This window comes from Benincasa hispida, chromosome 4, assembly GCF_009727055.1.
Source record: "Benincasa hispida cultivar B227 chromosome 4, ASM972705v1, whole genome shotgun sequence".
Taxonomy (NCBI): domain Eukaryota; kingdom Viridiplantae; phylum Streptophyta; class Magnoliopsida; order Cucurbitales; family Cucurbitaceae; genus Benincasa; species Benincasa hispida.
Genome location: NC_052352.1, coordinates 8,257,424 through 8,282,262, shown reverse-complemented (window position 1 = coordinate 8,282,262; position 24,839 = coordinate 8,257,424). Strand labels below are relative to the sequence as shown.

General features: G+C 32.2%; 1 protein-coding gene across 1 annotated transcript; it reads right to left on the bottom strand.

Annotated features, from left to right (window-relative positions):
- Positions 1-15,464: 15,464 nt before the first annotated feature.
- Positions 15,465-15,782, bottom strand: LOC120076054. The gene has a single exon (XM_039029835.1). It carries the CDS (start codon positions 15,780-15,782, stop codon positions 15,465-15,467), a length of 318 nt encoding a protein of 105 aa, XP_038885763.1.
- Between the last annotated feature and the right edge of the window lie 9,057 nt (positions 15,783-24,839).

Sequence of the window (24,839 nt, the reverse complement as noted above, 5' to 3'; positions counted from 1 at the left end):
ATGATAATGAGAATAATAATAATATTATTAATATTAATAATAAGCTGAACAATATATATTTATATATATATAATATATATATATATATATATATATATATATATATATGTTTAAAATTTAAAATTTAATTCCCATTTATAGGTTTGTTTTTAAGTAGAATAAACTATTTTTACGTGTTTCTATACGAAAAATTGAAAACATAAAAAATATGAAAAAAAAACATCAAATTAATTTGATAACAATATGTATAAAACAATAATAAAATATTTAGATACAATTGAATTTGTAACAAACATTTAAACAAATAGAAAGTTATTAATAAAATCAAATTTGATAATAAAAAATAAATTCAAATATAAATTGGAGAGAAAAATCAAGAAGTGTTTATTTATTGTGATTAATTCAATAAGTAGTTAAATCAAATCTATTGATAATAAAATATAAATTCAAATATAATTTGGGGAGAAAAATTAGAAAGGGAGTTCGTTTATTTATAATTACACTGTAATTATAGTTTCATTTTCATTTAAGTTTCACTAATTACATTGTATTTATAACTTCATCAACCACAAAACCTATGAAAGAAGTCTAACTCGTTGTAGCGGGATAACAAAAACAATAAGATTGCAAAAGTGAATACTTATTTGTTTGTCAAAAAGACAAATTAATCGTATAATACAATAATAAGATGATAATGAATAAAATGCGATTAAAAAATACGAAAAATGATAAAATTTAAATGAAAAATACAGTTTGTTAGAAGAAAATATATATAAAATATTAAGTAAAATCCTAATCATGACAAAAAAAAAAATTATTTCAAATTTAAAATAATGAAAAGAAATAAAATAATGTAAAATCTAAAGATATATTATAAATTAAAATCAAAATGGTGATAAACAAATTAAAGATTGATTAATTTTGAATATTTTCGAAAAGTGGTTAAATCAGATCAAAACAAATATGAAACCGTCAATTCAAATTTTAAACTAGGAGAAAAATTCGACACTTTTATTTCTTAAATCCGTTAGGTTGAAGTCTTGTTATCAAAAATTTCATTTACACAATATTTCTATTAAGAATTAATACATATTCTCATAATAGACAATTCCATTTACATTGTATTTCTATTCAGAATTTATACATGGTATAGTAATTACACAGTAGTCGGAAAAACTGTTAATCGACCATACCAAAGATAATTTGGAGATTAAAAAAACATGTCATGTACATGGCATGCTTTGCAAAAAATCTTATTATTTCTATTTTTTGACAAAAATCAAAAGACACCCTCGATTTTGCTATTTTCTCCATTCTCCCAAGATAAAATTTAAAATTTAAAATGACCCAACAATATATTCAGCCTAATGGTATTTTGATATGTTAGGGATAAAATAATTATTAAATAAAAATTTTGTTATCGTAAACGAAAAAATAAATCAAATTTTTTTACAACATATATATATATATATATATATATATATATATTATATATATATATATATATATATATATATTATATATATAACATGTTTGAGGATGATTCTAAAATGATTAAATTTATTTTGTCTTTTTCAAAATCATTAAAAAATATATTTTTAGTCTTTCAAAAATTAATTTTGATGATATAAAAATTACATTTAAAAGTGTAAAATTAAATATTAAATTAATTTTTACTGACTAAAACGTACTTTTATTTCAATAATGATAAAAGTGATTTTGACGATTTTTAAATCACTTTCAAATACGAAGATAGTTGGAAGTTTGTATATTTATTTTTGTTAAAAGAAAAAAAAAGACAAATTTATTATTGAAAACTTAATAAAGTTAATAATTATGTTTGGACGTGGAATCAAATTCTTTTTACTTTAGAACAAAATATTCATAAAACATGTTAAATTATTCTGGTACATTGCATGTTTCTTCCATTATTTATGGATATTTGCAGTAAATTGTTAATCATTTTACTAATTTTAATTTTAGTTTCATTTTCATTTTCAAAATTTAATATTCAACCTATCTAATTAAAGAAGTTAGAATAACAAGGGACATAAGAGTTATCTTTAAAAATTAAGAACCAAACAATCATCATTAAAATTTGGTAAAAGAAAAGAGTAATTCGAATCTATTTTCTTATACGTTAACGTGAGATAGCTCAACTGATAAAAATACTTATTATCAATCGATAGGTCAAAAAGTTCGAACCTCTCTCTTAAAAAAATATTAAAATAAGACCAACAAATTCAAAATTAATTTTAGCATGATGCTTTCCTCCCTATAAAAGCCGAAGCATGCATACAAAAGCTTTCAAACCCAAACAATTAAGAACAAAAGCTTTCCTTCCTTCATCTGTTGGCTTTTCTTTCTTTCTAAAATGGGGAACTCCAAAAGTAAAGCTTACAAACGAGTTCTAGTTCCCTTCTCAGAGGAGCAACTGGCCGGCGTTTTCAAGAACCACGACCGAGACGGCGACGGGAAGCTGACGAAGGAGGAGTTGAAGCAAGCCTTCAAATATCTCGGCTCACGCTTTAGCTCCTTTCGAGTCGAAGAAGCCTTACGTGCCGCCGATATCGACGGTGACGGCGTCATCAGCATGGATGAGATGGGCAAGCTAATTAAGTATGCCAAAAGTCGTAAATACACTATCAGTTGAAAAAAATATATGTTAACTATGTCAACTTATTTGTTCTTGTCCATCTATTTATATATGCCTTATATATATATGAATCAATCTGTATTTGAAGGAGATGAATTGAAGATGAATAAAATATTTGTTCAATGGTTTTTCTTTTAATTTCTTTCTTCTCCTTTGGCCTCAAATATTTCTCAGGTGTGTTTCACTACAGGTAAAAAAATTTCGTTGTAGTCTACCTCATATTTCTAATTGAACCCTTTAACAACAAGCCTTGTTTTATTCCTTGTTGAATCTTTATTTTGAATGTCATGTTTGAGCTTGTATATCTACTTACATCCAAGCATCTTCTGCTTAAATGGTTTGTCCACCAATTTTCAAGTTTTGTTCTTGATATATATAAATATATATTGATAGATACGGATAGTTTTCTATTAACGTGATTATCAGTGTTTATCAATTATATACTTCAATTATTCATGAAAATGATATATTCAAGAATAAGTGTCTTATTAGTTGATAATAGATCTTATTTTATTTATCTCTAACTAATTTGTAAGTAATAAAAGGAAGTAAAATAATATTATGCTTTGATTTGAACTCATGATTTGATGGTCAACTTAATTAACTGTGTGTTTGAATTACAAAATTACTCATAAATTAAAATCAGTTTAAAGAATTTGAATTAATTTAAAAGGCATCTTTGGGTGATCGATCTTCGTGTATTTATTAAATAGTTTTAAAATCATTATAATTTTTGTAGAATTGTATTTTATTTGTCGATATTTTTTTTCTTTTAAAAAGCTATTTTTGAATATCTAAAATCATATATTTGAGGTATGCTCACATTTGCGTTTGATGCATTTGAAGTTAGAAATTTAGGGTCATTTTCATAACGTTCTTATTTTTCATTTCTCATTTTTTAATAAGATGACCTGTATGTTTCTTATTTTTAAAATTTGAAAAACGTTATTAAAAATAGGGCTAAATTTAAAAAACTATAAAACTATTTTCTTTCTATTTTATTTAAATTCGTTCAAATATAATTTAAAAAGTAGGTGCGCTCAAACTCAACTTTGTGCTTCACGATTCGGGTTCCATTCCCAGGTACGTCATTTTTTATTTTTCATTTTTTTTATTTATAGTTTCCACATTTCTTTCTTTCTTCTCTATATTTATTTCACATTTATTTATTTCTTTTATTTCTATTTATTTTCTTTATTATTATTTTGTCAGTATGTTAATTTAATTTTAAAGTAATAATTTCAAAAAATTTAGATTTATATATTATTTACTAATAAATTTCTTTCCAGAAATTATAATTTTATCTTTATTATTATTTTATATTTATACGTTAATTTATTTTTGAATTTTAAAATTTTCAATATTTATATATTATTTTGATTTTCAAAATTAAAATTTTCAATAGATATATTTAAATACTTTTTGAATTTTGAATTTTAAATCTTGTAATATGAATGTTCATATATTATTCTAAAACGGTTAGAATTTTACAATATATTAATTTTATTTACCAAGATATTCATTTAAATTGACTTTAATATTCTACAACCATAATATTTACATAATAATATAATTGACTTGACTAAAAAATAATATTATAAATCAAATGTTCGCAACATCTTAATGATATAAACAATTGTACTTTCGTTATTAAATTTGCATTGGGACACATGTATATTTGATAACTTAAGTTTTTTGGTAATTCATTTTTTATATTTTAATGCATGTTATATATATTTTATTTTACATAATTAAATTATATGTGAACTATAAAATATGAGAAACTGTGAAAGAAAAAATACAAAAAACAAGAAATAAGAAATGATTATCGAACAGACTTCTATTTCTATTTTTTTTTCGAAAAATAAGAACAGAAATAGTGTTATCAAATATATTCCTATTTCTAAATTTTAAAAATCAAGAAATAGAACAGAAAATAGAAAATGAAAAATGAGAAAATTAACCCTAAAATTATCTCTCTACTACACATTCATTAGGTTGAACTTTAAAATATAATAAAATAAAATCTAGGGATCATTTAAAAAATCCTTCAATAGTTCAATTCTATTACTAGAGTAGAGTTGCACAACACATAATTACATCTTCACATTTTATCACCATGCTTCCCACTCAAATGCTAGTCCCTTCTACCAATACCACACTTAACCATAGTCATGCATTATTGTTTATACCCCACATTTTTTTAAAATTTTTTATTTTTGAATAATTTTTTAAAAAATGAATATTATAAAATTTAAAATTCAAGATTCAAAAAATATTTAAATATACATATTGAGAATAAAAATAATATTATCACGTCTTTTATTAATATATTTTTTTCTCTTTTTAGATAACCTTCTCATTAGCCATTTTTAATATTAGAAAAATAAAGGCAAGGACCAAGGTGGTCAAATTTTGGAATGATATTCGTGAAAAAAACTGATTGGCACTTTTTTTCTTTTCTTTTCAATTTTTCGCAAAACTTGGCTAAAAGTATATATATATATATTCAAATTCCGTTATTTCATAATTTATACGTATGCATGTATACATAATATATATATACATATATTGGCAACTCTAATGATAAGTGTACTTGATTAAGAAATATATTTTGTTCAAAATGTCAAAGGTTCAATTTCTCATACCTTTCGTTAAATTAAAAAAAAAGACTGACAACTGTGTTCATGTAAGCAATGGAATCCAACACCTAATGCCATCTGTGTTTACTTCTGAAATTAGAATAATATACCTTTTTCTTTTGTTTTTTTCTTTCTTTTTTTTTTTTTCTCTTCTCCTTTTTCCCATGAAATATCTAATAGGTTTACTTATTAGAATGAAAACTATACTCAATACCCCTTAATTTGGGCATCTCAACAAGAAAATTCTTTCAACAGTACTAACTTTTTTGTATCAAATATAAAAGAGTGGCATTTCATAAATATAAGAAACCTAATGTTGAGCAATTTTTATTGTTAAGATTAGGTAGGTATAAATATTTTTATTTATTAACTTATACTAATCATTTTTGTGATTTGATACATTTGCAAAAGATTAGGAAATGACCGAATAAAGTCTCATTGGATAACTATTTAGTTTTTGAAAACTAATCTGATAAAAAAAATACTTTCATCTATTGATTTCTTTGTTTTGTTATCTATTTTTTAATCATATTTCTAAAAACTAAAAGAAATAGTTGTTTAAAACTTTTGTTTCTTTTGAAATTTGGCTAAGAATACAAATTTTGAGTTAGGAAAAATATAAAACATGATAAAAAAAAATAAAAAAAAAAGAAAACAAACCTAACTTTTTTAGTACAAATTTTGAGTTAGGAAAAATATAAAACATGATAAAAAAAAAAAAGAAAACAAATATATATTTCAAAAAGGAAGTATACTTAGAGTGGGAGCACACAAAAGCAAATAAAGATGAAGGTGAGAAAAAAGTCTTTCAATTTAGAGAAATAAATTAAAAATGATCATAATTACAATAAATAAATAAATAAAGTCTAGATTTAGTGCACCAAGATATACAAAAGAGTGCATGGAAAGGATCTGATGGATGGTGAAAGATATGTATTTTAATGTGTAATTTTGGGAAAATGTATTTGGAATTGTTCTCTTGGACTCATGTATTCTTAGTTTGCTTTGAATGAATGCTGTTGGGAATGCAAACAACTTCATCATCTTTGGGTCGAGATATAATGAAGATGCTAGAGATATGTCGACGTAGTTGAGATATTTTTGATGTGCCTCTCGATCCCACTATCTTTTAATATCTTATTAAAAAAACGAGATTTAAGATGGGTTTGGTTTAACTTTTCAAGGGCTTAATTTTGAAAACTAACAAAAAAAAAAAATAGTCCCATTTGATAAGCATTTCGTTTTTTGTCTCGGAAAATTAAGCTTATTTTTCCTCCCCATTTTTTACAATTAACTTAACTGAAATAATTGTTTAATTGCTTGAAAAACACTTTTAAATGAATTAGAAAAAAGAGAAATAATATTGACACAAGTCATTATAATTCGCGACTCTCTCTATATATCTCTACAGTAGTATGATTTAATTAGTCGATTTTAGACACACTGGAAAAACTTTATACAAATAAAAGTAATTCCAAACAAAACGAACCGTCTTTCATTAACATCAAACCGTTCTAGAAGAATTTATCTACCGCATGAATTTGTCTAGGACACTCCTCGGCCCGTTTGTTATTCTCTTTGGTGTGTACTCGACCGAACAACCTTCTTTATTACTTCACGGCCTACTTTGAAAAGGAATATTATGCTTCCCTCAAATGTTGAAATTAATCTTCTTTATGGACTTTGGTGAGTTCAAGTTGTCACCTACCAACTTTCTAACACAAAGAAGACAAAAAAAACTTTACTTTATACAAAAGCAGTCTCTCATTACATTACAAAAGCACCGCATGATCTACAGCATGCAAACTTGAGTATTATGTAGTGTGAAAGAGAAAATGACAAATTGTAAAAATAGTTGCCATTTCGAACGGTGGCTCTTAAATTTATACAAGTGTTAAAATTAGATATTCAAGAACGGTAATGATTTTATAAGTTTGAGAATTTATTTTTTATCGTCTAATTTCTACAATTATTGCAAGTTTGAAGGTCCAATTTTAGTACTTGTAGAAATCGGAGATCCCAATTTTTACAACTGAAAGTTTGAAAGTATAATTAACAATTACTTGTTAAAAGAAATTTGAGTGTATGTAACGGAGTAGTTTAGATATATAATTTGAATGAAGTGAAGATATTCATTTTGAATCTCTGAATACCAAATGTTAGTTGAATTAAAAAGAAAACACAAAAATTTAGCTACACCACACATTTTGTGGATAAGAGAGACTCAATCAATGAAGTTTATATTTAATCTCATGATCACTCATTTTATATGGTAGAGCACCTTGAAGTATTTGGGTAACATGTTTACCACCTTCAGAGTCCACCAATCTCTCCAAGCCGACGATGCCAACAGTGACGATATCATCAGCTTGGAGGAGATGAGTAAACTGATCTAGTTATATCCAAGGTTGGAGGAATAATCAAATATAATGCAAATTATAGACACACCAGTATAGTGCGTCCTTCTAAATTCTAGAACTAAACTCATAAATAATATAAACGTGGACACAACTTAGATTTGGAAATCAAACTTGTAAGCAACATAAATATATTATCTGATATTTTTCTCTCTAATAAAATTTGAAATCTCCTTTTGTTCGTAGACTTAGTTAATATCGATTTCTCTATTATTTATGCATTATGTTTTTCTTTGTTGGTTGACTTCCTAAGTAGATTACTCTAATTAAGAATCTCAAAATTAGTTCTCCATTGCAATGATAAGTTGAAAATGTAAATTAAAAGGCAAAAATACCCTTTAGTTTTGGAGAGATTTAAGAAAATATTCTAATTAAATAGTGTCTGAATTTTTTTTTCGTTGGTAAAATGATGACAACAATAATTTTGAAGATAGGACTTGGTTGATTTGGTAATTAATTGGTAATTGAGTGACACCTACACTTATGCAATCAACCCAACAATACCAAATTATGGTTGAGCCAATGAGCTGAGTTGAAAAAAGTGGGTGCAACATGTTACCCAATAAAGAAAATATTTAGATGCATTTTAATTAATACCTATATTTTATGTATCTCATCAAATTATTCAATCATTATTTATCACGTAGTAAAATTCTTTTTTACTTCTTTTTTGAGGTATTTTAATTCATCTTTGATGATAGTACAATATACAGATATAGATCCATCTTAAACCGCCTCCAAATATTGTTCACTTGTAAATACTCACCTGTGAATATTTTATTTATAGTTAATTAGTCACTAATTAGCTCAAATGGTTTTCATGTGTTATGGTAAAATTAGTGTTTGGTAAACGAGTGAATCACTTTTTCATTTTGTTTGTTTCGAAAATCTAGGTAGAATACTTTTGACATTAACTTTCTGAAAAAATTCAGGCATTTTCTAACTATTAGAATTCCTATTTAATCCCCAATTCAATAATGATTTTCAATGTGTTTAAGTTTAAAATTTTCCAGACACTTGTTTACTCCAATTTTATTGCCGATTTTTCAAAAGGGCAGCTACTTATAATTATTTTAAAAGCTATACAGTAATACCAAACTATGTATTTTATCCTAAACTAAATCATTAAAAATACGATACTTAAAAGAGATGACACAATGAGGTATTAAATGAATAAGCTTAATTGATCAACGTAAGTTTATAATTGTTTTATTTGTGATCAATAAAATAGGTATGTTCTTGTGTTATAATAGTTGATCCACTACTCTCATTTGGTTGAATCATTTTGAAAAATTAGGCAGATCTAATACAGAATACAATGTCAAGCACGATGTCACAAACAATATGTATTCGGTGTAAAAACACATATGTCTAGGGACAATGTGCTCGGTGAAACAAAACTTCACTATAAAGAGTTTAGCTATTACAATGAAAGTACTTATCTGATAGACTCATTCTTTAGTGACTCACGTATAGGTTCCTCTCCAGTTTCAATTTAGGCTCCCCCTAAGTTTGAGCTCTCCTCACTTCCACAATAATGCTTCTTCAAGCTATGTATGAGATCCCCTCAATACAATATAGTTAGGGTCCTCCTAAGATTGAGATCCCCTCACATTCATCATATTTAGGCTCTCCCATAAAGGGACCGAATCCCAAGTAGAAGCGTGTGGCCGCCTTGCAATTTTGTTTTCGGTTTTACATAAACAAAATACGGTATAAAAATAATAACATAATCGATAAACAATCAAGATTAGCATGCATTTAAGAGAAGAAAAAAGGGAAGAGCTAAATCTTACCTTTGTAGATTCCCAAATTCTTCAGGATTCTCTTCGTGTCTTCTCCAGAAAGTCTCCTCAATTATCAAGGGACACCACCGTAAGTGAAACTTTGTTAATTTCTAGGATCCCAAGAGTTGGATGTGTGGTCTCCAAGACTTGGAAGAGGAAGAAGAAGTAGTAGAGAAAAGAAGAGAGATTTTGAAAAAAGTAGTAGGAGACTAGCTAGGATTCAGAATTCCCAATTCAACTATGTCACAAACATGGGCCATGAAGACCTATTTTTAGAGAGGAGGAGTGACCCTTTTCTCCTAATCTTTCCTATTCCTACTCAAGTTCTAATTTAATTAATTAGTCCAATAATTAAATAACCACATATATTAAATCTAATTTAATATATATAATTAATTAATAAATAAATAAATATTACATGTTTATTTATCTCTACTTCTCAAAAATTAATTAATTAATTAATTACCATTAATTAATCAATTAAACGACTATATTAAATCATATTTAATATAGATTTAATCAACATATAATTATCACATATTTATATGTATACATATCTTTAATATTTGATTCAAATATTTTTCTCTCTTAATTATATATCACATCTATAATTAACCATATTATATTAATTTCATTAATATGCAATTGATTTGAACAATTCAAACCATTCCTCTTATATATCCTTTAATGATCAGCTAACAAGGGGACCTTATGGACCTACCGATTAGAAACTCCAATGATATAAGATTAATTAATTAAACTCTTTAATTAAATTAATCAATTTTCATTCACTACAGGTCACTCTACTAAAGACCGATAGCTGCACTCTTTGCATTGTAGATTTATTTCTGTGTCTACGAATATAACCAATCAATAGTGAATCGACGTCTCCAACTTACATCCAATATACCCAACAACATCTCCCACTTGCCCTAGATTAAGTGACTCATATCTCGTAGACCCATGCTCTCCAGGTGACCCTAAAAAACTTTTGCCATGAGAGCCTTTGTAAATGGATCAGTAATGTTGTTCTCCGACTCGATTTGTGTGACAATCATATCTCCGCGTTGCACAATCTTCCTAATGAGATGATACTTGCGCTCTATATGCTTTCCACGTTTATGACTATGAGGCTCTTTGGAGTTTGCCACTACACCACTTTTATCACAATAAAGGGTGACTGACAAAGTCATTGTTCGAAGAAAAAGGGAGAGGAAAAATGCACTCGTCTTTTCATATGCGTTAATCTCCATGAGTCAATGGTCATGCGTTGGACTGGAGAATATGCAATATGTGTTAAGCATATATGCGATGACCATATGTTCCTGTCATAAGTTTTCTTGCTTTCTCGCCAAGTATAACAAGAACGCAAGTTTCTCATAGTGATCCGAGGTCGAACACAGGGGTTTGTAACTAAATGATGCTTGTGAAGTGATGCGTTTGAGGCGATGAATGAAAGAAGAAAACAGAAGTAAATGGACTCTCCTACTCCTAACTAAACAAATTGAGCAACAGAATTTAACTATGAGAATTGGTAGAGATACGCCAACTGATGACGCATAATATGGTAAATGAAGAGAAAAAATTGTGGAGGGAATGAATTTGCCACTTCATTACGCTCGGTCGCAAGAGTAATCCCAACTCGTCACACTAATACATTGCATACCTCTCGGTGGTCAGCCACATGCTTATATCTCTATAACTTATGGTTGTGTCAAGCATAAAATCGTTCCTATCTCTAGGAATAATGCTTACTTTGCTTTAGTGTGTTCCACTACTTATCCTCTTGAGTAGTTGGTTGTAGCTAATCAACTCATAGACAAGCATTGCGACAGCCTCACACCAAGCAAAGAGGATTAACTCACTATACTCGTGCAATGCACACCTCTCGGTGGTTTACTACATGCGTCATATCTCTAGGCCGCATGATTGAGTATGTGACTTATATTTGACACTTAACTAATCGATGAACGTAAACAATGATAAAGAAGAAGAAGATGATGAAAATGGTGCTGAAGGAACTAAGAGATTCATTGATTACAAAATATATTAATGTCTTAAGCCAAAATGTAATACAATACAGAGATAAGAGGAGAGGTGGAGAGTTAGATGTAAGCAATCTCTTGTTTTTCATCCGAAATGTGTCAAGACTGCTGGTGGTGCCATGGATGGATGGTGGAGAAGTCTCTCTCGAGCTCTATCTCCGATGAAACTCCGGTCGTCACTCGAAAGGGGTTGTGGAGGTGAAGAACTCTCAAAGAATATCTTGCTCATGCTCTCATTTGTGATCACAAGAATCTACCTAAGGCAGAAACTTGCATGCTTTGAAGTTAAGCTCCAAGGCTCTATTTATAGAGTTCAAACGCCGAAAACACTGATACCCTATTCTGAATCACTGCTACTTCTATCGCAGTATAGAAAATGTCAGCATCACCTTATCTTGTTGATACTCCCAAGGTATGTGTTCATGCTTGTTTCTCCTGAAGTGTCAATGCATTTCACCCACCTTGATATCAAACTTCTATCACAATTATCACTCTGTGGATGCAACATTCCATACGATGAACTAGTCTTCGTGAAGGACAACGCATGCAGTCAACCTTGCGACGATTTGGAATCAACGCATGTGATCAATTCCTGCAATAGCTGCAAAAATAGACACTTTGATGTAGAATAACGCATGATATAGGGTTAGTGAGGATTTTTGGTGCTGGTCGACGCAAGCTCATTTTTTCATATGAATTATTGGTATTATTAATGCATATTCTACTTATTAGTGGTCATAATTCTAAGTAAAAGGCTACAATAGCTTGTATTTCTACAAGCTATCAGTCATGTTTGGAACAACTTTCAAATCTGCCAAAAAATTTCTAAGCCATACAGCTTCCTTAGTAGTTTCACTAGCAACTACATATTCTGCCCTATTGTGGAATCTGCAATGCATCCTTGCTTGAGGCTCTACCATACTATAGCTCATCCATTCAGAGTGAACACTGATCCTAATTTGGATTTCCTGGAATCCTTATCAGTCTGAAAATCAGAGTGAGTGTATCCTATAAGGATCAAATCCTTAGCACCATACACAAGCATATAGTTTCTCATTCTCCTAAGATACTTAACCATGACTTTGACCGTTGTCCAGTGATCAAATCCTGGATTGGAACGATATCTACTGATCACTCCCACCGCATGGAAGATATCGGGCCTAGTACACAGTATGACATACATAAGGTTACCTACCATATATGCATAAGGAATTCATCTCATCTCCTCAACCTCTTGAGGTGTTTTAGGACATTGTTCCTTAGACAGAACAATTCCATGCCTAAAAGGTAGTAAACCTTTCTTGAAATTCTGAATCAAATATTTAACAAGATTTTTTTTAATATACAATGTCTGAGACAAGGCTAGCATTTTGTTCTTACGATCCATTATAATTTGGATCCCTATAATATACTGAGCTTCACCCAAATATTTCATTTGGAACTGAACAACTAACCATTCCTTAATTTTGGTCAGAAAACCTACATCATTCCCAATGAGTAGGATATCATCCACATACAACATCAAGAAAGCTACTGAACTGTTAATGATCTTCTTGTAAACACAAGGTTTATCAACATTTTGATTAAAGCCATAGATTTTGACCGCAACGTCAAATATAATGTTCCAAGATCTAGATGCCTATTTCAATCCATAGATGAACCGATTGAGCTTGCAAACTTTTTTCTCTTGACCTTATACTATGAATCCTTCTGGTTGAATCATGTAGATTATCTATTTAAGATTACCAATCAAAAGGACAGTCTTGATGTCCATTTTTCATATCTTATAGCCATAATATGTGGTAATAGATAAGAGAATCCAGATAGATTTTATCATAGCAATAGGAGAGAAGGTTTCTTCATAGTCCACCCTCTTAATCTGCGTATAACCTTTTGCTACTAATCTAGCTTTGAAGGTTTTCACATTTCCATCTACATCTCTTTTCCTCTTGTAGATCCACTTGCAACTTATAGGTTTTACCCTATCAGGTTGGTCTACAAGTTCCCAGATAGAATTAGTATACATAGACTCCATTTCTAGATTCATGACCTTAATCCATTCATCTTTGTCAACATTTTCTGTTGTCTTCTTGTAAGACAATGGATTATCGACATCATCATTAATGATGTTTTGGGCTTTTATTAAACCCACATAGCGAATAGGTGGGTTCACAATCCTCCCACTATGTCGAGACAATTTCAACTCTTAAGATAGATTAGTTTGACTATATGAACCGACATCAACAACTTTTGTTGATATACTAGCCTCTTCAACAACTCCTGTTAAAGTTTCACTAATATTTTCAGAAATTTTTCTTAAAACTATTTTGCCTCATAGTTTTTGATCCCTCATGTGGTCTTCCTCCAAGAATGTAGCATTTGTCGATACAAACACTTTATCTTCATTTGTATCAAAGAAGTACCCACATCTTGTTTCCTTGGGGTAGCCTACAAATAGGCATACTTACAAACGAGGTTCCAACTTTTTGGGATTTACCATAACCACATGCGTTGGATATCCCTAAATACTGAAGTAGCGTAAACTACCTTTACATTCTCTCCACTACTCCAAAGGTGTCTCAGAAACACTCTTTGATGGAACATTATGCAATATGTAAACCGTACTCCACTACAAATCCCTAGAACGAGTTAGAAAGCTAAGCCTAACTCATCATAGATCGAACCATATCCAACAGAGTTCTATTTCTCCTTTCTGATACACCATTCTGCTGAGGTGTACCAGGGGCTAAGAATTGAGACGTTATTTCATATTCTATCATATAGTTCTAGAATCTTAAGTCCATATACTCTTCACCACCATTAGAACATAGTGTTTTTATCTTTTTACCTAACAAGTTTTCAACCTTAGTCTTATATTCCTTGAACTTTTCAAGTGCTTCAGACTTGTGTTGCATTAGGTATAAATACCCATATCTTGAATAATCATCTATAAAAGAGATGAAATATTCATACCTTCCTCTTTCTTTTAAATTCATCGGACCATAGAGGTCTGAATGTATAAGTTTCTAGGCTTCATTGGCTTTATAACCTTTTCCAATAAAAGGTTGTTTTGTCATCTTGCCTTCAAGGCATGACTCACATATAGGTAAAGAATTTTCTTTTAAATTATTTCAAAGTCCATTTTTCACCAATATCTCAATCCTATTGAGATTAATGTGACCTAACCTTAAATGCCAAAAGTGGACATTTTCTTTAGGAGAAATCATTGGTCTTTTAGTAGGTTTTGCCATTCTGAACATTTCAATATTTAGGACAGTCTTTATAACTAACGACCTTATTACATATAAGTTACTTTTTTTTAAGCAAATCCTATCTCCATTTTGTTTTTGAAAATACACTTTACTTCAAGAGAAGGAGAGAGAATAATTTTGCTCAATCAATCAAGAAACGTAGATTAAATTCCTTTTCATATTAGAAATTACATATACATCAACTAATAATATATATAATTTGTTTGTCTAAAATTAACTTAAGCCTGCCTACAACAACAGTGAAATGACCTCACTAGTACCAACTCAAAGAATTATCTCCTCAACTTCCAATTGTCTCCAGGAATTAAGTCTCTAATAGGAAGTACATACGTAATTAATAGCTCCTGAATCAACTATCCAGTTAAAATCATTATTCTCTACCATGACTCCAAGACAAGTAAATCATATTTACTGTCATTGGATCTCTTCCTATTCTAGAAAGCAGGGGACCAACTTGAACCCCCTTATTATGAACTCCAAGTTTTTCCTCCAAGGTCAAACTCCTTTGATAAACTTCACTGGAGTTAGCAACTTTTGCCTCCTCTATTTGTCCCTTGATATTCAATATGGATCAGAGTTCAAATATAGAGCTGACATTACTGGTTTCGTCTATATCAACCCATCCTGCTTGAATTGTGAGAACACTCACTCAAACAACTTTTGCACTGATTGCATGATTCGAAGTGCATTGACCATGCTCTCAAATCTTTTGGCCAAGGCATCAGATATGATGATGCATGCCAAAATGTGAACCCGAGCCTCAAAATTAGCCTTCATCCACCTTTTGTATGCATAACGAACATTTTGTGTTGCATCAAAGGTTGGAATTGGAGGACATTCCTCAGTCAAGACGAAGTTAAGGTCGTTAACCATGAACATAGTTTTAATCAATTCCTTCCAAGTTGTGTAATTGAATTCGGTCAATATTTCAGCATTAAGAAGGTTCATTGAAGCGCTAGTCATTTTTGTTGATGCAAAACAAATTACTTATTTTAGACATTTATTCAAAAAATCATTTTAATCCAATCAGTTTAGCAAAAACTAATAATGAAACCTACATTATTCTATTTTACAATGATGTTTCAGTAATTTGGGACAAAAGACACCGAAGGGTGGTTAGTCACCCTTTTTCTAAATTGAGACACTTCTCAACCAATCATTACACTAGTATAACTCTTATTGCTATAACGATTAGTCACCATTGATTTGATCATGACATTATTAACTTGCTTAACAATTTCTTGTAAGTGTGACCCTTCATTTTAGACCCTAGAGTTTCGTCCCAATGAGCCAACTGAAGGAAAAAATCGATTGGGGTAAAAACTAAAGCAATCTTATCCAGAAACCATTTCTGAAGTTTGCCTCTGATATTGACCTAATGCAAAAACCATCCGAAGGGGGACACTTCCAGGGCACCTCGAGGCCGTAGGACATGTTGACACATGAAGAAAATCTAAATTGAGATCTCCATGAGTGGAAGCAAGATCTTTCCAAGCCCATTGTGCAAGAATATAAAGCATTCATAAACATGCAGAATAGTTATGCATCTTAGAATAAATTATAACATGCTATCTTAAATAAATACAAAAGAAGAGAGATATACCCTTGAAGCATTCTTCTTCTGGAAATCTCTCGTTGTTACTATCCAGACAAATTGATCTCTCATGAACAATGGAACAATGATCTCTCGTTGTCGCTCCAATCGTTTGGCCAACAATCTCTCACTGTCGTTTGCAATCACGAATAGTCTTCTCCACGAACAAACACCCTTTGATTCTACCACTCAACAACCTTGGTATTCGTGGAGTGAAAATCTAGGAGGTGTGGGCTCTGTGTGAATTTGGTAGAGGGAAGGAGGAATCCAACGACCGAACTACCCGACCAAGCAAGTGGGAGAAGGAAACTGTTTATCACATAGACTGAGAATGCTTGATCGTTTAGTAAATCTCGTTCTCGTGAGAATTGTCTAGCTGATCATTTAGTCTCTCGCTCAATCGTTTACACGATCACTTAGACTCTCGCCTGATCGCTTAGTATCTCTCTAATACGATTGTTTAGCAAATCTTGCTTACACGATCGTTTAGTAAATCTCGCTTATACGATTGTTTAGCAAAACTCATTTGATCATTTAGTATCTTGCTTACACGATTGTTTAACAAAACTCACTTACACGATCATTTAACAAATCTCTCGCTATTGTTTAGTCTCTCGCGAGGGCTATCGTGTAGGCTCTCATGAGTAAACGATTAGTGAATTACTTAATGAAGCGATACCCTATAAAAATGAAAACACTTTTCATTTTTATCTTCAGTTATCAAATAACTGAAATTAACCTCTCAATTGTACGTTTAATGGAAAAGGGAATAACCAATATCTCATAATTGTTTAATTATAAATAAATATAATAACTAACTTATCATTTTATATTTATAACCTATAGTTTTAATATCACATCATACGTAATATTTAAACCATAGTTCTTTTCTCTTTGATATAAACCATATTTATATCAATTCCTCCAATTAATGTATCTCATATATGAAATCAATTATATCACATATAATTGAACCAATTTAATTATATCATATATAATCAAACTCCCTCTTGTCAATTTGAATACTTCAAACTGACCCAAAAACTGATTTTCATCTTGAATCCATTGAGCTACCAAGGGGACCTTATGGACCTGTAGTTTGAAGCTCCACTGGTACGTGAATAACCGACTAAACTCTTTAGTCACAAGATCCACCATCCGTTAACTGTCGGACACTCCACTAAAGACCGATAGCTGCACTCTTCGCACTACAGATATATTTCTATGTCCATATAATCAATCAATAGTTTTATAACCCTTCACAAATCACTTGTAAGTACAGCTGGGCCAATTTACCGTTTTGGCCCTATAGTTACATCTAACTCCTTATGTACCACTGATTCCTCTATTGAACAATAAGTCATAGTCCTACTATGACTGGGTCTTTTCTTCAAAAGAGAGGATATGGCCATCATGTTCAAAATCCGGAATCAACCCTTAAGGGAGCAATCTATCTACTTAACCCTGCTTTAGGGATGAGTGAATTCAATCTTGTGTAACTGAGTTCCCAGCTCCTCAATCAGATAAATTCTTAGAAAGGTAGGCTTGTTGAGTTGGCAATCTGGCCACTCTCAGCGATACTAATCAAAGGACTGCCCTCACAGGCAGGAGTTCCCAAAACACTTAGAATTAAAGTCATTTCACCTATGGTCGTTTTAGTGAAATGTAAGTCTCAATTATCAACGACGTTATATAAAGAGAAGAATCATCTCGTGGTCCAATCTTATACAAACTCTTTGTATAGGACACCCCTGCTCGCATGTCTTCACATGAATGCTCAGGATCAGAACATCTGTAGTAGTTCATAGCACTTGTAAACCTCTACAAAGCGGGTCGTATCCGTAGTATCACCAGTAGAAGGTATCCCTCGTTTATCCTTATACTACAGACCTTTTAGGTTATTACTTAAGACATGATCCACTTGTATATCTCATATGCATGCTTAAGTTTACAAAAAATAACCACGGATATTTGTTTATTGGATATGAGTAAATGTAAATAAAATAACTCTTGTTTTATTAATAACAATATGTATAAAGTTTACAAACTACGAGACTCTTGGAAAATTAGGATACCAATCCCAAAAATCTCCCACTTGACTTAATGCCTCGGGAGACAAATGTACAATACATGAAAAACAAGTGCAATATACAATAAACTAAGGCATACTTTATACCTTAGTATCATCTGCCACTTTCCTTAGACAAGATGCCGCATGTCCTGTAGACCCAGACTCTCCAGATGACCCTCGAACACTTTAACCGTGAGAGTCTTTGTAAACGGATCAACAATGTTGTGCTCTGATGCGATCTTCGTGACTATCACATCATCGCGATGTACAATCTCCTTGATCAAATGATACTTATGTTCAATATGCTTGCCTCTACGATGACTCCGAGGTTCCTTTGAATTTGCCACAGCCTTGCTGTTATCACAAATAAAGAGTGACGACAAAGATATATTTGGAACAACTTCCAAATCAGTAAGGAATTCCTAAGCCAAACAACCTCTTTAGCAGCTTCACAAGCGGCTACGTATTTAGCTTCCATAGTGGAGTTTGTGATGCATCCTTGCTTGATGCTTCACCAATGCATCACAAACTACAACCCCTTCATTCAGAGTGAACACTGACCTTGATGTCAATTTTTGAGAATTTCTATCAGTCTGAAAGTTAGAGTCTGTGTATCCTGTAAGGATCAAATCCTGATCTCCATACACGAGCATATAGTCTCTCATTCTCTGAAGATACTTGAGAATCGTTTTGATTGTCGTCCAGTGATCTAATCCTGAATTGGACTGATAATGACTAATAATCCCTACTGCATAGCAAATGTTAGGTCTAGTACATAACATTGCATACATTAAGCTTCCAACAGCCGAAGCATAGAAAATCTGTCTCATCTCCTCAACCTCTTGAGGTGTCTTAGGGCATTGCTCCTTAGACAATACAATTCCATGCCTGAAGGGTAATCCCCTCTTGGAATTTTGCATCCTGTACCTAATCAAACTTTGATCAATGAACGATGGTTGAGACAAGGTAAACCTTTTATTCTTACGATCCCAAATGATCTGGATCCCTAGAACATACTACGCCTTTTCCAAATCTTTTATATGCAATTGAGCAGCTAGCCACTTTGTAATGTTAATCAGAAAACCTTCCCAATGAGTAGGATATCATTCACATACAGTACCTGGAAAGCTACTGAGTTGTTGAAGATTTTCTTATAAACACAAGGCTCATCAACATTTTGATCAAAGCCAAATGATTTGACCACACTGTCAAATCTAATGTTCCACGATCTAGACGTCTGTTTCAGCCTAAAAATGGACCTATTAATCTTGCAAACTTTTTGCTCTTGATCTGGAACAATGAACTCCTCTGGTTAAGTCGTGTAGATAGTCTCCTCAAGATTACCATTCAGAAAGGCAGTCTTGATGTTCATTTGCCATATCTCATAATCATAAGATGTGGCTATGGACAGGAGTATCCTGATAGACTTCAACATGACAATAGGTGAGAAAGTTTCCTCAAAGTCCACTCCCTCGACCTTGGTATAACCCTTTGTCACGAGTCTAACCTGAAAGGTCTGCATCTTTCCATCTATACCTCGTTTTTGGTTGTAGATCCACTAACATCCTATAAGTTTTACCCCATCAGGTTGATCCACAAGTTCCCATACATTATTGAAGTACATAGACTCCATTTCCTGGTTCATGGACTTAATCCACTTATCTTTGTCAACATCCTCCATTGCTTGCTTATAAGACAATGGATCCTCAACCCCATCATCAGATATGATGTTTTGGGCTTCAGTTAAACCCATACAGGGTTCGGTGGGTTTATAACCCTCCCACTACGTTGAAGCAGTCTTAACTCTTTAGATGGTTGACTAGATGTATCGACATTAACAATTATTGTTAATCTATCAGTCTGTTTAACAACTCTTGTTGAACCATCAATAGTCTCACTAGAAATCTCATGTAAAACAAGCTTACTTCGTGGTTTATGATCCCTGATGCGGTCTTCTGCCAAGAAGATAGCGTTTGTCGATACAAACACTTTGTTCACACTCGGATCATAGAAGTATCCACCCCTCGTCTCTTTGGGGTAGCCTACAAAGAGGAAAACTTTCGAACACGGTTCTAACTTCTTTGGGTTAGCCACTAGCACGTGAGTCGAACATCCCCAAATCCTGAAGTGGTGTAAACTACCTTTACGACCTCTCCACAGCTCAAAAGATGTTTCAGAAACACTTTTCGAGGGAACATTGTTCAAAATGTAACATGCAGTCTCCACTGCAAATCCCCAAAATGAGTCTGGAAGATGAGCATAACTCATCATAGACTGAACCATGTCCAACAGGATTTTCTTTCTCCTTTCTGATACACCATTCTGCTGAGGTGTACCTGGGGTTGAAAGTTCGGACGTAATCCCATGTTCTATCATGTAGTTCTGGAATTCGAGGTCCATATACTCTTCACCACGATCAGATCGTAGTGTTTTTATCTTCTTACCTAACAATTTTTCAACTTCAGCCTTATACTCCTTGAACTTATCATGAACTTCAGACTTACGTTGCATTAGGTATAGATACTCGTACCTTGAATAATCATTTATGAAAAAGATGAAATATTGATATCCACCTCGAGCTCTTACACTCATCAGACCATAGAGGTCTAAATTTATAAACTCTAAAGTTTCCTTGGCTCTGTAACCTTTTCCAGTAAAATTTTGTTTGGTCATCTTGCCTTCAAGCCATGATTCACATACCGGCAAAGAGTTTTCTTCTAAACTCTTTAGAAGTCCACATTTCACTAAGTTCTCAATCCTATTGAGATTGATGTGACCTAATCTTAGATGCCAAAGATGAGTGTTTTCCTTAGGAGAAACCATTGTAGTTGTCGCCGTACTGAACATTTCAGTATTAAGCAAGGCTTTTTTTACTAATGACCTTAGTATATACAAGTTATTTTCCATTGAACTAAAATCAATCTCCATACCATTCTTGAAAATATACACTTTACTCTCAGAAAAGAATACGGTATAAGCTTGTTCAATGAGACAAGAAACCGAGATTAAGTTCCTTTTGATATAAGGAACTAGAAAAACATTATCCAGTAATAGATAACATTTCTTGTCCAAAACTAACTTCAGCCTGCCTACATCAACAGTTGAAACAACTTCACCAGTACCAACTGAAGAGTCAACTCTCCCTTTTGCAACATTTGCCAGGAACTAAATCTTTGTTAGGAAGAATTAACATGGTTAGTAGCACTTGAATCAAGTATCCAGGTAGAATCATCATTCTCTACCAAACACGTCTCCAAGACCAATAAATCACATTTACGGTTTAGACTTCTTCCTCTTCTGGAGAGTAGTGGGATCCATATCAGAACCTAAATAATCTCCAAGTTCCATTTCAGATAAAATTCTTGTTGATGAACTTTTCCATAGTCAGCAACAATTGCTTTCTCTTCTACTCCCTTGACATTCAAGAAAGACCGAAGGTTATTTCGGGAACTGACATTACCGATTTCTTTGTCATCCATCCCTTTGTGCTAAAAAAGTGAGAACTGACGTTCAAATAATTATTGCAACGAGTCCATGATCTCACGTGCAATGACCATGTTCTCAACCCTTTTGGCCAAAGCATCAGGTATGCTAGCCAAAATGTGAAGTCTAGCCGACAACTTAGCCTTCATCCACACCTCATATGCATTACAAACATTTCATGGTGCATCAAGGGTCAGAACTTGAGGACACTCCTCAGCCAGGACAAACTCGAGGTCATTTACCATGAAATATGTTTTAATGGACTCTTTCCTATATATGTAATCGGTCAAATTAAAAGAGGCGACTAACAGAAAATCATACATGTTGCTGAAAAAACAAATATATTGACCTACATTAGATTTTAGCAAATACTCTTTGAAAAACAACATCCAATATGGTTTGGCAAAACTGAAATGAAGCCCATGTGACATCCAGTTTCGCAATGACGCTTCAAAGGTTTAGGACAAAAGCCACCAAAGAGTAGTCAATTTATCCCTCCTCTGAAATGAGACATTCTCAGCCAGCCACTAATACCAAAACAACTCTTGTTCCTATAATGACTAGCCATCATTGATTTGGTCAAGAAATCATTAACTTGCTTAACAATTTTCCGTAAGTGTGTCACGTCATTTTAGGCCCAAGAGTTCCGCCCCAAGCAGCCAATTCGAAGGGGAAAAAATTCGATTGGGGCAAAAACTAAACTGACCCTATCCATTTCTGGAGTTCACCTTGATATTGACCAACTGCACAAAACCCATTCGAAGGGGGATGCTCCTAAGGCGCCACGAGGGAGTGCAAAAAGATCTCATGCTGCGAACCAATGAAGGAGACCGCAGGACATGTTGACACATACCTTTCACCCACTTACTATAAACACTCTCTCCGTCTACCTTGATATTGACTCATGCAAACACCATTTGAAGGGGGATGCTCCCAACACACCACGAGGCCAACCATGAATCTCACAGTGTGAACATTCAAGGAGAAACATGAGTGGAATCATTGAAATATCATATATATCTCTTCCTCCCACTAAGTATTTTATAACCTAGGGTTTAGTTTACTTAGAAAAAACACGCTAAGTATTTTAACTAAGTGACTTTTTAGGTTTGCGTAAAAGTAACGCTTACTTTGGAAAGTTTGAACAACTTTTTTATCATCATTCATTAAACTCTTTAACGATTTCTTTGATCAACTGTCGCATGCTTGTAGCAAATCTATCTAATTCACCTTTCTAGGTAGGTTCCCAGATAGGGGTGTTCTGTTTCCATCAGCTTAAGTACCCTAGCCTAGACAGAACCCGCCTTAGACAAAATGTCCCTTATAGATCGATTTAATACAATTTTAATATTTTATTCCAATCAATTTGATCCTATTAAACCGATTTAAAAGATTAAACTTAGGTATCTAATCTCAGTAAACCATGAACTTAGGTTTATCTCAATCCAATTTTAAAACCCTTTTAAAACATGAGTTCGCCTAAGTTCACATGCAACTATTTCTTATTGATTTTAGTTCTAATTTCCATTATAACACTTATAACCGGAAACAACCAAATCCATACACAATGTGAAGCAACACATAAAAGGCATTCATAACTCTTATAAATAAGCTTAAGTGTCATGCTCCATGCATTGTTCATTCATTGCTACTTTTATATATACATGCTTCCATACACTCTTATACTATTACTCTTATAATATAAAGATGATGCATGACTATGATTAATGCATGCATAAATATAACTCTTATATTTCATGATGTATGAGCATGCTCATATGTAATTTAATCATGCAAAATACTATATCATGACTCTCACAATATAGAGATGATGTATGACCAATGCATAACCTATGGTGGGATTTAAAACTATATGGCATACTATATGACATATAATTAAACATACATCTCATATACATTCACCAAAAACTAATGGATCGGGATGATTAGCCTCAAAAAATGGGAAATAAAACTATCTATTACATTAAACCATTGAGCAAACCGGTTCAACAAGTGAATCAGGTCTTGAACCGCTCGGGCGAAGCCTTCTTTGTGATCGTTTAGCAAAGATGGGTGAGTAACCACGATCGTGTAGCAACAATCAAGTACCTTTGAGTATGCAATGAAGCATGAAGGCCACTCAATCGTGCAGTGCACCAAAATTAATACAAGTCTAACAATCGTGTAGACGACTACTATGCTATGAAACATGATTTTCTAGACGATCGAAGAACAAGTGCTAAATAACATTTACTATGTGATCGTGTAGTCAGTGACTATGCGATGAAGCATGCTGACCGACACGATCGTTTAGTGCACGCATGTTCACCTTGCAACCGAGTATCCCATACTTAATGATCACTTACCCCCTTCGTATACACGATCTGACCTACACTTGGTTTTCTTCTTACTCAAAGTAGAACACATCTCCATGTCTTGAAGCTTCATCATAAGCGACCCGAACAAACTCAAACACTTTGAATTACAGACTCGATAGTAAGTTAATATGCCTAAAAACACAGAGACCCTTACAATTAACTTTGAAAATGTAAAAGAAAGCAATAACAAGAGGCAATCATCCCAGAAACTCCATTAATCCATATCAACAAATACATTTAACACTTAAACAAAATGTAGACATGCTTAACACCCACCATAAAAGTAAATGAAATTCTTTACAGCAATGGATTTGGAATCAGAACTTAGCTCTTATACCAATTGAAGGAAATCTAAACTGAGATCTCCATGAGCGGGAGCAAGATCTTTCCAAGTCCATTGTGCAAGAATACAAAGCATTCATAAACATACAGAATAGTTATGCATCTTAGAACAAGTTACAACATGCTATCTTAAATAAATACAAAAGGAGAGA

Bases quoted from the DNA above. Each gene is read 5' to 3' on its own strand.
- LOC120076054 (XM_039029835.1), bottom strand. From the start codon at position 15,782: ATGACTAGCGCTTCAATGAACCTTCTTAATGCTGAAATATTGACCGAA.